The sequence below is a fragment of the Passer montanus genome, unplaced genomic scaffold, assembly GCF_014805655.1.
Source record: "Passer montanus isolate IOZ18808 unplaced genomic scaffold, ASM1480565v1 scaffold42, whole genome shotgun sequence".
Lineage (NCBI taxonomy): Eukaryota > Metazoa > Chordata > Aves > Passeriformes > Passeridae > Passer > Passer montanus.
The window spans coordinates 6,777,034-6,795,528 of NW_024369041.1; the positions used below are offsets into that span (position 1 = coordinate 6,777,034).

At 42.2% G+C, this 18,495-nt stretch overlaps 1 protein-coding gene across 3 annotated transcripts in view; it reads left to right on the forward strand.

The window, feature by feature from the left end:
* Positions 1–18,495, forward strand: part of PCDH15 (protocadherin related 15) — a 637,965-nt gene that overhangs the window by 373,585 nt on the left and 245,885 nt on the right. For all 3 annotated transcript variants that reach the window (XM_039719696.1, XM_039719693.1, XM_039719694.1), the window contains one exon: positions 1,698–1,816. In XM_039719696.1, coding sequence (XP_039575630.1) covers positions 1,726–1,816 — 91 coding nt within the window. In that variant the 5' untranslated portion in view covers positions 1,698–1,725. The remainder of the gene's footprint in view (positions 1–1,697; positions 1,817–18,495) is intronic.

Sequence of the window (18,495 nt, forward strand, 5' to 3'; positions counted from 1 at the left end):
GTCAGAAACAGCTGTAGAAGGGCAAGGGAAGAGAAGGAGGAAGGAGGGTGCTTTGCATGGCTTCAATTCCTGGGTTCTGTGACCTGGAGCTGCTCTGTCATCTGAAATGGGAATGAACAGTCCCATAAGATCTGTGCTGGGGCTTCACTTCTTTCATGGCCAATACTGAAGTTCTTCCTGGAATTGCTGCCTGTTGCAGCCTGCACCAGCCTCCTGCTGCTAGACAGGTTGGGAATAGTCCAATGTGAGGGGAAGTGGAGCTTGGAAAGGTCCCCCTCCATCCTGAATCCTTGGATGAGGAGTGGAACAATGTGTTCAGTGTAGAATTTGAAATGGTTTTGCTGGCGCCCTTTATTTCTCCAGCATGTTGGTATTAAAATCCAATAAAGTCACTTGCAATCCATGGCTTTGACAAAGGGAAAAGGAGCTGTGCGTGCTCTGAGGGAGCCTCATAAATCACAGGATAAAATCACTAAATTTGGGGAAAACCTCTGATGTCCTGGTGATCCCACCCATGTGAGCTCTCCTGCAAACAAATTCAAGATATATTTTATTTACATTATCAGTCACCTAGGAACTTTAAATACTTGAGTAAATATGGGCCACTCCATCTGGTTTATTACATTTCCCTACCTCCTCTCCTACTCCTGTGGAAAAACCCCCGCAGGTTTTCCTCAAACTCTTGGCACACAATTGTTTTGCAAGTTTGTTTGATTTTTAATAAACACAACATTTTTTATGCAATAACTTGGCTTGTATTGCTGAAAATCTCTTCATTCTGCGTTTTGGTCATTTTATTTATCCCAAACTTTGTAAATTTGAAGGAATATTTTAAAATTATTCAGTTCTGGGCTGCAGAATTGTGCTAATTCTTTTTATTGGAACCATGAACCAGAGCTTTTTTTAACTATCTAATGTTCTGCACTCCAAGTGTGCTCTGGAGTTCAGCCAGACCTGTCTTGGGGATTTTGGTGGGGGATTTTTTTGTTTGTTCGGGTGGTTTTTGTTTGATTTGGGGGCCTGGTGGGGAGGGAAGGGAGAGGGTTGTGGGGTTTTGTTTTGGGTTTATATTTTTCTTGGGGGGGTTTCTTTGTTTTGTGAGTGGTTTTTTATTTGCTTGCTTTTTGGGTTTTTGGTTTTGTGTATTTTTTGGTGTTTGTTTTTCTTTGTGTTTTTAATTTTACTTTGTTGATTGTTTTTTCTGGTCTGGTGTTAGTGGTGGTTTTTCATTTTCCTGGATACAACCCAACAGCCTGTGTCCTTAAAGAAGGCCATCCTCAGGGATCATTCCCATTTTTCCCAGGCAATGCCTTTGAGTTCTGGGTCCCTCTGGCCTTTTGCAGTGAACCCTCATTTTAATCAGTGCAATTTCTCTGCTACAGTTGTTTCTCCAAAGTGCTTGAAAGCAGGAAGGATACCATAAATACTTTATTGCAGGGAAATTATGGAAATCAGACCTGATTTAAGCCAGAACCTTGCATTTTCTTGACTTGGAGGGTTGTGCATACACAGTAAATGAGTTAATGAGTACACATATCTTGACTAATGCTAATGGGGTTCTCCTTCCATATTTTATTTATATTTGTGACTGAAACAATACCACGCTCTTAGAGTCTGAGTATCCCCTGTGAAAAAGTTTGTAGTGGCTCAGCTTTGTGCAGGTTGAGTAATAAATGTGTCAAATCCCTCTCTTCCAGCTCTGCCTTGAGTGAAGTTTGACAGAAAATGGTCCAGCAGCTTTGTCTCTGGAAATGGTTCACAGTGGGGACGGCACTCGCTGCTGTCCTGGCATGGGCTCTGGCCCAGAATGATGAAGGTAAGGGTTTGGCTGAGGGGTGGAGCTCTGGGAGGGCTGGGATGCCTCTGGAATTTCACTGGAATGTTCCCCCCCCCACATAATTATTTGATGAAGTAGTTTGGTAGGAAAAGAGGTTGAAAGAAATGTCTGGGTGTGTTTTGTGGCTGCAGCATCCAGTGATGATTGTGTTTCCTGAAGCTGTTGATTTACCGGACAAGATAAAATCTTCAGTTATGGCTATTGACTGTTGGACTCAAGCATCAAAATTGGTTTTGTCCTATTCATTGTGCAAGCTTTAACAGCAAACTTTACTTTGTTCATAAATCAGCAGTTGTGGTTAGATCAGGAGCTTGGTTAATGACCAAAAACTTGGGGGGAAAAAAATCCACAGTGAGGGTTTTCTAGAGAAACAATACTTCAGGAACCCACAGGAGATTGGTTAATGACCAAAAACTTGGGGGAAAAAATCCACAGTGAGGGTTTTCTAGAGAAACAATACTTCAGGAACCCTGAAACATGGCACCAGTAGCTTGTGTTCCTCCTCAGAGCATCTTGGTTGAATTTAATTAAAAGACAGCAGGAATGTGCCCTGCCAGTGATCTCTGGTAATTAAAAATTACAGCCCTGGATAACTGATTAGGGTTTATTCTTTTGAACAATTTAACAGCATTGAAGGGCAAATTCTGTCAGAGTTGTTCCTGAATACTCCTGGGAATAATGAGTAGGATAAGTGAAAACTGAGTGTGGTGTCAGAATGTCTGTAATGAAGTTGCTCATTATCCATGGCACTCCACGTGGGTAGAGCTGTAATTGTACAAATTTATGACTTTGGCATCTGGATTTTGGTTTAAAAACCTCTATTTTGTCAGTTAGGAAGTAAAATGGTTTTGCTTTCATGGGAAGTCTTTAGTCGTGCTTGAATTATGCTTTGTTTTTTGCTATCGAGTCGAAAGTCTCTGTTTCTTGTTCTACTAATTGCTCTCCAAATGTCCTTTTATTCCCTTCCATCCCCCAGCCCAACCCTGCCCATAATGTACAAGAAAGCTAATTTAATTTTCTCCATTTTTACACCCTGTCATAATCACTGTCACTCCTGACACTGAAGTGGACGAGCTGCTCATATTTCACATATTTGCTCTGTGCTGGGCTACAATTAACTGGATTTTAATAATTTCTTGCAGTGGAGGAGTGGGGCCATCAGGCTGGCAAAGGTTGACCTTGGTGGTGCTTTGAGGAGGAAAATGCTGGTTTGGGTGGAGGAGAGGCAGCAGGGTGGCCTCTGCCATGTCCAGCAGCACAGGAGGACATGGGGAGAGCAGTGGGAATGATGGTGGGAAGCATGGGACTGTAGAGAGCCCTCTGGGGGAGGCTGCGAAAAAAAAGCAGCACTTTTCAGTGGGTTTTTTGTGCTCACTCTGGCAGCATCACATCTCTCCAAAAAGGCATCTCTGAGGAGAATAAAATAGGGCTTTCTAGTTGAGGAGACATTTCTAGTTAGGCTTGAGTGATGGTGAAGTGTGCAAAGCACAGATGGCCCAGAGAGGACAGGAGCCATTTGATCTCTTGGAGGGGAAAAAGGGATCCCTCAGGTTTCCACTTCTGTTCCTTTGTGCTCACATGACAGATTCCCACCTCTGTGTCCTTATCCCAATATTGTTCAGTATCCTTTTTCTTCCAGGTGATTTAGAGGAAGGGAAGGGCCACCACTCTTGAATGGCAGTGTCCTGTAACTGAGTAAATACAGCAACTCCCTTACTTGAAAGGGGTCTGAACATAATTTTTGGGTGGATTTTTTTAGCCTGGCATGTGTCAATTTATTTATCACAGAAACCATGCTTGATTTTATCCTTGGTAATGTTCTCTTACATGACCTGAACATGTCAGCTTTGTTATAATGAGTATAAATTTGCTGGCTGTAGCAAAAATTCTTGCTGCATTTTCAGGGGGACAGTTCAGAAATGCTGTTTCTTGAGGAACATTCAGCACCCTAATACAAACTTAACTGATTTCTTCCCCCATACTGTGTTCAGGAAAGGGTAAATGTAGCTAAAAGCACTTTGGATAAATTTCACAGGAGTGTAATAGAGAAAAATGAGCTGGAAATGGATTTAAGCCAAGGTGGGGGACTGGTGACTCAGCAAATGGCCCCCAACTAATGAGGCAATGCTTACAGGAATAATTACTTGGAAATATGTTTCTTACAGCTAAATAGAAAACTCTGTTTAGGGCTGGGCCTGGAGGAGTTCTGATGTGCAGGAACAGAATTTGTAACCTGGAACGTAACAGAGAAAAGATGTGCTCTTGTGGCAATTGCCATTTCCAACCAGTTCTTATAACAGCAGAATAATAAATATAAATAAATAATTTCTGCCAGAGCTGATTTTTTATGGGCTGTTTCTTTGCAGCCAGCATGCCAATCCTCCATTTTCCTGGTGGGAGCTGTGGATGTTGACTCAGTTTCTTGCCCTCCTTGCTGCATTTTGCTACATTAGCTCCTAATTTCTCTGTTTCACATGTTTTTCTTGACCTCCCATGTCACCAAATCCTCTCCAGTTATAGCAATTAATGATATCTCAAAGTAACTTCATCCAGGAGTGCCTTGGTCAGGCTGCTTTCTTCCTAGACTTCAGTAGGAAGTTTCTGCAGGATCCCATCTGCTCCTGGTGAAATTCAAGTACCTCCCATCTACTGTAGTTGCTTTGTATTCAAACCCACACCCCTAATTATTAAAAACCCAATACTTTTGTTACAGAGCCATGCCTTCAGTCCTAATTTACTGTTGATGGGACCATTCAGTGTTTAATTTCAATTCTTTCATCCTGTAATCCTTTTGTTCAATGCTGTGGTGCACCAGAATAAGTGTTAGGCTTGTTTGAGTGTGGATGGGGAATATTGTATTTTTGGTTTGGTTTTCTGAAAGGAAGAGATCTGGTTTTACAATTCCTGCTATTGTCTCTTCCAAACATAAGAAATACTGCAAAGATTGGAATTTTTTTTCATAATATTTTAGCTTAAGTAAAAGTAGAAATGTCACTTGCAGCTGTGCAATATGTGAAATTAGGTCAGCTGAAATCTTTTATTTTTCCAGTGCTGCTTTATTGAATTCAGAGGCAAACTCTGAGGCTAAAGGAATCAGGGAGGAGGAAGGTGGAAACACAGGATCAAATTTCTCCCTTTTTCTTCTCTCTAATCCAATGTCTATGGCTCACAGAAAAAAAATTAGCAGCAATTTTTGGCCAGCAAAGAAGGCTGCTGAATTCAAAACTTTCTACACTTTCATGCCAAACCAAACTAATCCAGCAGCAATTATTTGCCATTTAATTATGTTGAGTCCATACCTTTCATGAAAATACAAATGTGAGCTGGGGGGGCACCAGTAATTTATTTTTTACTCTTAGAAGATGAAGAGAAGGCAAAAATCATTCTAGTCCCTTCTAAAAACCAAAAGCCAATGTGGAGATCCACCCACAAAATTTGCAAAGGATCTGTTCTTGGGGTTTTCAGGAGTAGCGTAATGGGGCTGTGACTTGTGGGGATCTGTTTCATACCATGGAATCTTTGAAGGGTTTTTGAAGATTTTTTGGGGGCTTGCTTTTAACCTAAAGTTGTTTTGCACTTTTTTTATACATGAATGAAAACACTTGAAGGTCCTTCTATTTCTCCTGAAGATCTATAGCTTTAAAAGAAGAGTAACAAAAATCCTGAATTCACCCACTCAGAGATGAGCCCATCCTGGTCAAGATATTTAACCACCTCAAACACAACCCATATTTACAAGATAACAAAAGATAACCCTTTTGTTATCTTGTAAATATGGGTTGTGTTTGAGGTGGTTGATATCACCTGTCCCTCACATTCCCCAGACCCAGGGAGCTGTCACACACTAAAAATGACTCGATTCCCACCTGTGTTTGATGTGGAGCCAATGGAACCACAGGATGGTTTTGGTTGGAAAAAACCTTGAAGAGCAGCAACTCCAACCATAATGCTGGGGATGAGGACTTCTAGAAGCCTCCACTCCAGAAATCTCCTGTAGCTGTTCCATGAAATCATCCCTTCTGACTCACTTGAGGAATAATACTTGTTTATCCCAGAGGAGATGCAAACAGGATGTTGGACGTATTTCTCTTGGCATGTATGGCTAAGAAGGAATGCTCTCTTGATTATTTAATGTTGGATTTTTCAACTCTTTTTGGATTTATCACTGTAGTTCCTCCAATCTTCTGGTTTCAGACTCATTTCCTTCCTTTTCCTTTCTTTCTACTTGACTGTGGAACAAGAGATGAGCCATGGACACCTGCACTGTGGGATATGGATCTCACTGCTGGCTCAGTGGTTTTGTTTCATTCTGAAATGAAATTTCACAAAATGAAACTGAGGCTAATCAGAAGATTTGCTCATCCAAATATGGATTTCCTTTCCTAAGTGTTCAGCAGATGGGTATTTTTTATCAGAATGTAATTAAAAAAACCCATTTAAATGGTCTTTGTCACTTCCCTGAGTGGGAGTGACTTTTTAAGTTTTTTTTCTTTCTGTGAAAAACACAACTGTTCACTTTTGCCACCAGGACTGTTCAGCCCCCAACCCCTTCACCTGTTTATCAAGGCCCCCTCTATTGGTTAATATCTTTATTCAGTCTAACAAGATTCTGCTACAAAAATTGAATCACTGAGGGACCTTACAAATCACCTTAAGAGGCTATATTAGAAATAAGATCGTTTCAGATCTTGATCTATTACTGTTGGGCAGGAAATTAACTGGGGAAAATGCATATTTGAGTACCTGGAGCTCATTGATCATTCCCTGAGCCCTGCACTGTACAGATGCAGGGAGAGTAGAGAAATGCCACCAGGTTCTTGCCTGAGGGAACGTGTCTGTTCTTGGGAACAGGACTCATTTGTGTGTTTTATGGGCACTTGCTGTGTTTGGTTGGGAGCTGTGCCGTTATTCCTACAGGGAAAAGAGCTCTTCTTGATGTTGGTGAGTTGTAGTGGAGCCATTAAGTTCCTCTGAAGGGTTTAGTTCTTCAAAGTGTCTTTGAATGCCACCAGCAGCACTTTGAGGTGACAGAAGATGAATTTCCCTGTGGTGAGAGGTGAGTTAGTCATGAAAATAGGGGCACTGAAACGAGGTTCATCTCAGTTCATGTATAGATTTTAGCCCTGGTAAAAGGGACAGAGTATCCTGGGATCCCCCTGTGGCTGTGCTGGGAGGGATGAGGCAGGAAGCTGCTTCTGGAGAAAGAGGAAATACCAAATCCCAACAGCCTTGGAACGGCTAGGAATGAGCCTCTTCCAGGCACTGCAGGCACTGGATGCCCAATTTTTTTTTTTTTTCCTGGGATTTTGTGTTTCTCCTGCCCATGTGTTGGATTGTTTGGATTTCAGGCTATCAGACATCGATGGTCTTTGATTCCTGTAGGATTTAACTGTCTGGAGACATCGCTTGGTGAGGGAAGGCTGCGAGAACTGAGCTGGTTCTTTTCCTGGGGCTGGCTCTTTTCCTAGGGCTGGGTTCCTCAAGGTGCTACTCCCACCTGGAAAGAGAACTCTTGATGCAGGAAAAGCAGAAACACCTTAACAATGCCCTGGAACATCTCCTGTTCCCTCCAGAAGAGTTGCTCACACTTGGGGACTTGCAGCTCTAGCTCCAGTGATACTTTTCGGGCTGAACTCCTAAAAAACATCAATCGCTGTGTCTGTGCGCTCATATGTTGGCTTGTAGCCCTGTGTGTGAGCAGAGCCACTGCAGCTCTTCATTCATGAAGACATTTTGTATCTGTTCCAAGCAGCATGAAGACATGCAAGGCCAGGATCTTTCCTTTCTGGTTTTCTCTTCAGCAGAAACACATTTGCAGCTTAGCTGGGCTACTAGATTTTTGTACTAAGGCACCTTATAGAAATGGAATCGGTTTCTTTACTAGGAAGCCCTGAAATGTAACTATTTTAACTTTGGAGGAAATCGGGCTTTGACATTCTCTTTGGAGGGCAATAATTTAACTAGTTTGACTTTCAAAGAACTGAGACACTACAATTGGCAGGATTTAAAATCTGCCTCAGTGTCATGTCTTTCATACTTCACCAGTAATATATGTTGCTTGTTCAATTTTAGTTTTTATTGGCAATATTGTATTTGTAGCAACAGTTTGGAAGCACAGAATTCCTGTCTCTCGGTGACATGGAAGGTTAGGAATCCTTTCTTTATCTGCTGTCCCATTAGAAAATGCTATTTTCTAAACCTCCTTCTCATTTCTCCTTGTCTCGACCACTAAGAATTATTTTCTGAATCCTTATATGAGACTGTCACATGTGGACAGATAAACTGTGATAGAAATTGCCTCCCTCTTACTGTGGTTTAATTTGGTTTTTTATAAGTAGCTGTTTAAAACAAGGCACAGGAACTTCAGCTTGATCAAAACTTGTTTTTGTAGGATTTGATTTTCACATAAGAAGAACAGACTCAGGGCTGTATCCCTCAGGGCACAGTGTCTGTGTGTTCTGAATCATTTCAAGTGCCCAGAAACTTCCTTGTTGATGGTGATGGACTGTTTCTGCAGAAGGCTTTAAACAGAGGTCTGGGTTTTCCAGAGTGTTTGGAAAGTCTGGACTTCTGCAGGGGCTGTGTTCCTGCCAAGGCCAGAAGAATCTGTGTCCAGAGAGCCCTGGAGGAGCTGGAGCTCCAGGAGGGGCTGAGGGAGCTGGGAAGGGGCTGAGCCTGGAGCAAAGGAGGCTCAGGGGGGACCTTGTGGCTCTGCACAACTCCCTGCCAGGAGGGGACAGCCAGGGGGGGTCGGGCTGTGCTGCCAGGGAACAGGGACAGGAGAAGGGGAAAGGGCCTCAGGCTGGGCCAGGGGAGGCTCAGCTTGGACAGCAGCAGGAATTTCTGCATGGAAAGGGTGCTCAGGCCTTGGCAGGGGCTGCCCAGGGAGCTTTGCACCGCCCATCCCTGGAGGTGTGCCAGGAAGGGCTGGAGGTGGCACTCAGTGCTCTGGGCTGGGGACAAGGTGGGGAACGAAGTTGGGGTCAGAGATCCTGGAGAGCGTTTCCAGCTTCTGTGTTTCCATGATCTCTGCTGTTGTGTGTAGCAGGAGCCACCTCCTGTGGCTGGGCAGTAACCTTGAGGGCTGAGCTCTCCAGCTCACTTGAAGGTGTTCATTTTGCAGTGATCACTTTCACATTAGGGCATAGTTACTGCCCAGCTGTTGTCTGCCCTTAAACACAGGCAGGTTTTTTTCTGACTGAAGCTCATAGAAACTCTGGGATTTTGCATGGAGTGCCCATGGTGAATAAATATCTGGGGATTTAAACCAAAAACCCCAAAATACCCTACCCCCCACCCCCACCAAAATCCAAAGCTAAGCTCTCTCCCCCATGCCTTTTCCACAGACACTGCTGTAATTTTTGAAGGCCTGGTTGTGATCACTCCCAGCCAAACACTTTCATCTCTTCTGGAGAATCTCTGTTGGAAGACAATAACTTTCCTTGTTGATCTCCCCCCCCCCTTTTTTTTTTTTTACATGCTGAAAAGAACTTTTGGATTAGGTTGGAAAAAATAGTAAGGAAAAAAAAATCCCTCTGTGCTTTGCAGTATTTATTAGACAGTGTATTGAGGCATGGCAAGTTTTAAATTGGCAGGGAGATGAACAGCTGATATATGTAGGCAGAAATCAAATGTTTAAATAATGCAAAATTATCCTGCTGCGCATTGTTTAACATGACTGCAGTGGGAGGGGCCAAGGAGATGGGGAAGGAAGCAAGGAGAGTAAATGTGGTTTTCAGTTGGATTAGAGAGAAATGGGATTTCTCTGCAATTGAAGGCTCAGTTCTAGTGTGAATTATCCTGGAAAGCTCATTTGCACAGGAAGAGGGTTGTGGTGAGAGTTCGTGTTTGCCTTCAATATTGTTTCAGCTCGCTTTTGTGAATTTAATGGTGCTCCATGATCACTTCTCATTTTAGGAGCATCTTATTGCGATTTAAGTTCAAGGAATTGCAACCTCTTGGGCATCTTTAAATGTTCAGAGCAGGAGACCATAGAATCCCAGAATTATTTAGGCTGGAAAGGACCTCTAAACCTGGGACTGATCCCCACTTTGTCCACAGCCCAGGGCACTGAGTGCCACATCCAGCCCTTCCTTGGACACCTCCAGGGATGGGCAGTGCAAAGCTCCCTGGGCAGCCCCTGCCATGTCAGACATTTTTTGGTTCTGTACCAGAATATCTTCATTTTAGTCTCGATTTATAAGTTGCTGATTTTGCCAGCAATATTGATACAACACGAAATATTTGATTTATTTGTCCCTTTGATTTGACTTGCTGGGCAAATCTGCCATGTGGTAATTTCGCAAATTATTTCTAAGCAGAGCTGATTGAATGGAATTATTTGATCCTAGAGGGGAACACAGAGAAATATCTTGAGGCTCCCTCATTTAAACATGTAATTTGACCTCCAGCCGGTCTTAACTTAAACCACGGTTTCTGGTGTTGCCTGGTGTCACTTTTCTCTATGACCAGTTGGCCAGTGCAGCCTAATTGTGTTTCTTGAGAAGTGGCTGGGCTTTTGATTCAATTCCAAATAACACAGCACAAAAATTTATTACTACAAAATCATAGGAAATTTTGAAAAAAACTACAGGAAAAAAGTAAAATCAAGGAAAACATAGTGGAGTAATTTATTTTTATTCCACGTAATGGTGCTGGATGAAAGTTTCTGGTGTTTGAATTCTATTTTCCCATCTTCTAATGTAAAAAAAAAAAGAATTTTAGTATTGTTTTATTTTACTACTGTTAAGAGATTTTACTCTTTGCAAAAATTTCTTGACTGAGGCTTTTTGTTCGATAAAATTGTTGGGGTCTTGCCACCTGAACTATTATAAAGCTCAGTGTGCTGCTGTTTTGTTTAGAAGGTAAAGTTTCACATCCACAAGTCAAAAACTTCAGCTTTGCTCCTTCTTCAGTGTTTTATTTTTTAAACCTTCCAAGTTTACCTTTACTATTTTTATTGCAAAACCAATTGCACAAATATGGACGGTGTTCTTTGTGATCTTCTGACAGTTTGAAGGGTTTTGTGCTAAATATAAAACAAAAGCATTTTGCGGAGAGGGACTTTTCATGAGGATGTAGAGTGACAGGACAAGGAGGAATGGCTTTAAACTGGATGAGGGCAGTTTCAGATGGGATATTGGGAATTAGAAATTTTTCCCTGGCAGGGTGGGCAGGCCCTAGCACAGGGTGCCCAGAGCAGCTGTGGCTGCTCCTGGATCCCTGGAAATGTCCAAAGCCAGGTTGGATGAGGTTTGGAGCAGCCTGGGACAGTGGGAGTTGTCTCTGCTCATGGCAGGGAGGGTAACTAAAAATAGCCTTTAAAAAAGTCCCTTTTCACTGAAATTATTCTATGATTCTGAGCAGTTACTCTGTTGTTACACAACAGAAACACAAAGGAAGCGGGTTCTTCAATGCTTTGGGGTGTTTTTTAAATTTACTTTGGATTTTTTTGTTGTTGTTGTATTCATAGAAATATTCAGAAAACTCCAAGTTAATGCTCCTAATCCATCTATCAAACAAAAGCCTCTTCTCACTCTGCAGCACTGTGCTCCACAGGATTCACTGCTGCCCCATTTAATTGGGATAGATTTCCTACCAGGACAAAGGTACTTTGTGAGTTTATCATAAGAATCAGATCTTGTAGAATATGGTGTTTCGGTGAAGGGGGAACTATAAACAAAATCTCTATCAACAAAGCCAGCAAAATAACATCTCTGAGTGATTGATGGCTGCTGTGGAAATAAATTCAAGGCTGTGAAAATTTCCTTCAGTTGCTTATGTTAGAAGAGATAAGATATATGGGATGTTCAAATACAAATGATGTGCAAGTGCATTTTTTGTATTATTTACGAAAGGAAAGAAAAAGAAAAGAAAAAACCAGTAAAGGGTGAAACTGTAACTCAAAGAATGGGCCACATCCAGCCTGGCCTTGGACATTTCCAGGGATCCAGGGATCCAGCTGCTCTGGGCGCCCTGTGCCAGGGGCTGTCCACCCTCCCAGGGAACAATTCCTATTGTGTCCCATCTGGAATATTCAGAGAATCTTCCCCCTCTGTTTTCATTTAGTGATCTCAGGCACATGAGCAATTAAGAAGTTGTAATCAAATGGAGCTAATCAGGATGACACAGCCTCCTGCCACTGGAATGCTGCTCCAGTCAACTGCTCCTCATAAGTCAAATTTGATCTGTTTAGATAAGGAAATCAGTGGGGGGAGTGGCACAGGCAGTGGTTTTCCAGCTCCAGGGGCTGAGCACTTTGCTTTCCAAGTCTAGTGGTTTTTTTTCTGCTCAGGAGTTGGTGATTAAAAGGTGAGGAGAGGCTGTGCCTTTGCAAGAAGCCTGATTGTAACAGAGTATTTTAAATGTCATTGAACTGCTCAGTATCCCAACTCACTCCACATAATCACTGACCCCTTTCTTGTCTGCTAATTAAAACAGTTATGGACAAACTGCCAGAGAAAGGCAAACTCTGAATGGCTTCAGATAAACAAATGGTTTCTTCTTTGTCCAGAACTAAACCCATCATGAACTAGAATCTTGCCCCCAACCAAAAACAGCACTTAATTTTAAACTTAAAGAACATGAACAATCGCACACAGAAAATAATAAAGAGCTCCCAGAGCTGTGCTCAGTTGTTTTCTCACCTACCCCGTGGATAGTACCTTTGTATAATTAAGTACTGGAGGTCTGCAAAGAAAATACCTTATCTGCTTGTTCTTCCCGTGTAATCAATGGCTTGGGATTTATTGTGCAGCTGGCTAATACAAAATTAATCAAGCTCTCCATTTCAGCCAGCCTGGAGCTGGAGCAGGGGCTGAGAAGCTCCATGTCAGGTGTGCTGCCTCTTTATCAGTGTCTGTAGGTGAGATAAAATCAAAAAAACAGGGCTTCAAAAACTGGAGGGAATTAGGAGGGGAAGAATTTGGGCATTACTGAACGCTAAGATGACTTTAAATCCTACAGAAATACCCATGCAATTGCTGTCTCATCTGCAGGATTATTTCCTGTGCTATCTCTGAGGGGAAAACCTTACAGGAAGGATCTGAAAGCTGCCCTGAATCCTTTTATTTCCAGCTATTAGAAACTTAACTGAGTCCAGCTTTAGGCATCGCTTTGTCCTCCTGCTGGTGGCCTCTGTGTAGCCTGTGGGTCCAAGTTACTGGTGTGTTTTTGTGAATTATAATTTGTACAGCTAAAAACAAACACGTTATTTTTGCTGCCTATCCTTGCTGATGGAAAACTTTCCTGGATGTGCACCCGGATTGGGCTGACCTAGGAAGGACAGCTCCTAATTCTGTCCTTTCCAGGCAGGTGCTGCTTGGAGAAGGTTTTTATGTGTCCTTAGGTGTTTGGAAGGAGCACTGGTAGGCAGAGCTGAGATTCCTTTGGCACTTCCCATTTTCCATAGGAGCCAAAACACTGAGCAGAGTTGTATCCTTACAAGGGTAGATGATCAGTCTTAATTTCTGCCAGCAAATATCCTCCTTATTCATTATTATTAGTATTTTTTTAATTGATTGTCTTTGCAACAAGGAGCTGAGTTGCATTTTGTTCTAATTTACATGTGTGAATTAAAATGAAATTAATGTACTTAGGTAAACAAACACAAAATGCAAGTTCAGCTTCTTTCCAGCACCAGGAGCAGAATTTATGATTTTTTTTTCCTCCTACCATTTCATAGTCATTGAGGTTGGAAAAGCCTTCCAAGAAAAGGGAGTCCAAGCTGTGCTCAATCTTCACCTTGTCCCCAGCCCAGAGCACTGAGTGCCACGTCCAGCCCTTCCTTGGACACCTCCAGGGATGGGGACTCTACTGCTGCCTTTTAGGGAATGATATTTTTTCCATTGCTTCAACTCTCCTGAGAGGGGAGCCAGACAGAGAGATTTTGATGGTAATCAGGTTGTCCTGTAAGGTGTTTATTTTTGAAAGTGTTTTCTAAGGAGGTAAAAATGGGGAAGTAAATATTTTCAGGCTCTGGAGTCAATATTGCAAGGGATATGAAATGTCTTTTCCAATGTAGCAGAAACCCAGTAACTCTCTCCTTGCAATTTATCAGTTGGTTGATGATAAAGGTTTCAGACAGCAGATGAACCATACTTACATTTTATTTTCACCACGTTATTAAAGAAAAAATAAGCCACAAAAAAACCCATCCTGACTAAAGTTTTTGGAAGGAGTCTTTTAGTGTTTATTGGCTGGAGAGTCCACACAGCAGCAGCAGCTGTGATAGGACAAGGGGGAATGGCTTCCCATTGCCATAGGGCAGGGATGGATGGGATATTGGGAATTAGGAATTGTTCCCTGGCAGGGTGGGCAGGCCCTGGCACAGGGTGCCCAGAGCAGCTGTGGCTGCCCCTGGATCCCTGGCAGTGTCCAAGGCCAGGCTGGACAGGGCTTGGAGCAGCCTGGGACACTGGAAGGTGTCCCTGGCCTGGATGGGCTTTAAGGTCCCTTTCAACCCAAACCATTCTGGGATTCCATGATCAGCCTCTCTGATTTTAACATCACTTTTTGGTAATCCTCTCCAGGTGGATGCTTGGGAGCACAATGAGCTGACAGGTGCTGAGTCAAACAGTCCTTTGTCCCATCCCATAATTCCTTCCTCACAGAGTTTCTTTACAGAGGAGACACCTGTAAACCTTCCATTCTTTACAATAAATCCTAAATTGGTTCAAAGGCAATCAAAGGCTCTCACCATTTTGCAATTTCCAGGCAGTTTTGGATTTAATAGGGCCCAAACTTTCCAAATATGAGGATAATGAGATTGTGGCAGGAATAAGAGAGGATGCCAGAGATCTGTCCATACATCTCAGGATTTGGTTTGCTTATTAAATAAGTACTTAAGAAAAAAGAAGGTTTAAGTCCCCCATTCATGCTTGTTACCAAAAAGTTTTTCTAACATGAAATTTGAAGAAAGCACTGATTTTGCATTCCCCCTTTCTCCTTTTGCTGTTTTCTGGGTTGGGATTTTTTTTGTTTGTTTGTTTTTTGCAAATTTGGAGATATTTTGTGAATTTACCTGAATATATGAATGATAAACTGTGGGGCAGGAAGCCAAAGCACATCTCCTGTAACACATTGTGGACTGGGAACAATTTTAATTACAAAACTAAGATAACCTTGGTTTTTACTCAACAAATTACATCTCCAAAGTGTGCAGCTCACCAGGAGAGCCACAAATAACTCTGTAGCTCTCCAGCACTGAAATCTACATTGCTTTCCTAATGAACTCAGGCTGTTTGAACACAGGCTGGCTCTAGGTTAGAAAGCAGCTCAGGCTTCAAGTATTGAACCCATTGGACCATAATTCATTAACAGACACTTCCAAGGGTGACACTTCTTGGGAAGTCTCCTTATTCCACATTCTTCATGGATGGGGAGCATGCAAATGGCTGGGACTCAGGAGCTGCACAATGTCTTAGGTGCATTCACCTTTTTTGAGGGGGAGAAAGGACCTTCTGTGACTTTGGAGCCTGTTTTCCTCTCACACCCTAAGAGGGCAGCACTTTCCATGTCCTTGGCTGGGCAATTTTTCCATCTCTGACTTTGTGTCAGCATGCTCTGTGCAAAGTGAGATAACTTTATGAAACCTCCAGTGTAAGTGGGAAGTTCATTCCCTGCCATTTCCTGGGTTCTGCCACTGCATGTCTGCCTGGAAATGGGCTTAAAACCAACATTTTGGCCCTGTTGGGGCTTTTTTTGGTTGCTAATTTTGGATACTTAAAATCTATAAGTCTTTGCAAAGCACAGCACCTTGTCTTACTGATGACAGCATTCAGTGGGAATTAAATCATGGCTTAGTTAAGCCACAGTACCAAGGTCCAGCCTTTAAACATCCAGGTGAGTCCTCAGTGGTACAGGTGGTTGTTCCTGCAGGGATAGAATGGAGAATTCCCTGCTTTCAGGTGGAAAATTCAGGGCAGTCCCATGACTGTAGGATGCGTTCCTCCAGAATAGGGTTGCATTTCTGGGGAAAGATGGAGAAAATGTCATTATTTTAATTAAGATACACTTGTGGCAATCTCTTTGGGTATTTTTAGCAGTGTCTAAGGGAGAGTTTGAGCTGAGGGAATTGTTTTTTTAAGACAAGGGGATGTCTTGGGATGGCAAAGCCACATCCTCACCTTCTCCCACTGCTGCTCGAGGACCTGATTAAATTACAGGAAGATGTTGATCAACACTGCCTTCATTAGAGATGTCAGGAGAGAGCTATTTATAGGCACAATATGTAAATCTCCCCAAATAGGTGGTTAATTCTCTGGAACACAAACAATCCTAGGAGTGGCAGCTTAATTAGCACCTGTTTTCCTGGGTTACCTGCTGGAGACTGGCACCAGGGAGAAGGTTCTGGAATTATTGAAATACTTATAGCCTTGGAGAGGTGACTTCAGAGGAGCAAAATTGTCCTACCAGACACTGACAACTTAATTCATTTTTTTAATAATGTGTGGATGTAATATTTTAGGTTGAGGGGCAGGGTTTAGAATCTTAAAACCTCAAAGTTGGAGGTTTCATGTGTAATTCTTTCTATCCCAACTTATAAAGGACTGCTTTTTAAAGGAAGCCACTGAAATCACAGCCTCAAAACTACATTCAATGTTATTCATGTGGTATTGAAGTATTTTAAAATTTGACATCTGTTTTTACAGAGAACCATATTCCTGTATCCATATCAAAACTCCACGGAGGTTTTTTTCCCCTAAAATTAGTTTAAAAATTACTTTTAATGCTTCTTTCTCTCACCTTGGCTCATTGCCATCAGTTCTGTGGAACACAAACTGAGGTTTTTCTGTGCCTGTTTTAGACATATAAAAATCTAGACTGAAACAGGAGAAATTCTTCTGGGCAAGATGAGAAGCCTGGTTATTAAATGTGATTATCAACCTCAATACTTAACCTAAGATGTAAAACTGACAAATTTACCCTTTAGGTACATGGCAAGGGTGAATGTTATTGGCTCAAGTCATGTTTCAGTTAATAAATGCCAATTTATTTGATTTTAAAGAAATTCTGACAATGTGAAATGTTAGGAGAATCTCCAACTGCTTTTCCCAAGTTGCCTTTACTACTGGTACTACAGCAGTCAGAATTTACTTTAAGAGTTGCTTATAGTATCAAAAATGAGTTGAAGTTCCAATATTATAAATTTTTCATCCTCCTCTATGAGAGCTCTGTCTTAAATGCATTACAGGCATTATAGGGAAAATGCAATCTCAACAAATATTGAAAATAAGATAAAGTTTGAATGCTGGGGGCATAGGAATGGTTAAAAGCAGATTTAATCAACTTTTGAAAGCACTTCTGAAGATATTGCAGCTTCTCTCGACTCATCCAGTGCTTTTTAATGGTCTTAAAAATGACTTTTGGTAATGGTAATTTTAGCTGCTGCTTGGCATAGTATCATGTTTTTATGTGCTTTACAGTGTTTTCAGGCACAAGTATGATTTTAAAGACTCCTGTCAAGTCCAAAACTGCTTGTAAAATGGGGAGTTATTTCAATCTAAAAGCACAATGTATGAAAGAGGGATGGCTCTGCATTCATCTCAAGCTGTAAAAATAAAATAGCAAAGCACAGCACTGGCAGGGCAATTTGTAGGTCCCAAACGCTTTAGAGATACTGTATCTGTAAATAAAATAAAGAAAAAAAAAAGAATGGCAGAATAAAGCCACGAGATAAATTGGCTGATCAGGTTGCATGTCCTGAAATGGAACCGGAGCTTTTCATAATGGTCTTTATTTGCTTTTTGTCCTTTTTTTTTTCTTTTTGTGCTGGATTGTCCCACAACCTCACTTTTTGTGCAGTTTCAAACCAAGCCCATCCACAAATTCACCTCTCCCTAAAGTCTTGGAATGCCTAAGCTCCAAATTTCAGAGCAGAGATTAACTCTGATCAAAGCACACAAACTCTGGAGGTTTAAGCAGGATCTCAAATGGGTCTGAATCAAGCTCAGGTTTGCCTTCCCAGACTCTCCAATTAGGGATTTCTCTCAGGAAGAGCTGAAAATAGCCCGTGAAAGCCCTTCTTATGCCATTTTCAATGCAGAGCCATGGCAGCACAAGCCAGCTAATGCAAAAGGTTATGCCAAGCTCCTCCGAAACTGCCCAGCTGTGGAGCTGAATGGCCACACAGGAAACAAGGCGGGGCATTTTCCCCTGCAGTGGGGTTGCTTGGTTACTCCGTTTAAATGTATGGCTCTATGTGGCTCTTTATGAGGACCCTCCGTTTGTAAATGGAGTTTTAGAGACTCTTTCATGGCTGTGTTTTTCCCCCTGAGTGTTCCCTGCTGAATGGGAGTGGAGGTAAGGACAAAGCACTGCTTCCTTCAGGAGCAGCTGGGGCATTTTGGAGAATCAAGTGCAGCTGGGAACAGAAATACCTGTTCAGGCAGAGAGAAATGTGAGGTGCTTTAACTCAGCCTGCAAGAATTTCACTGCTGGCCTCTCCAGGTTGGAAAAGCTGCTCTCTCTTTCCCAGGCATTGCCAGCTCCCAGGAGCTTTGCTGGTGGTTTCAATCCATAAAAGACCCCAGGCTGGGGTTGTGAAAGATGGAGATAGCTTGGATTGTGCTCTCTCAGCAGCTTGTCCCATCACCAGCCACCTCAGGGGCACAACTGCCCTCATGGCACTCATTGTGCTGGCAGTGTTTTAGTTGCCT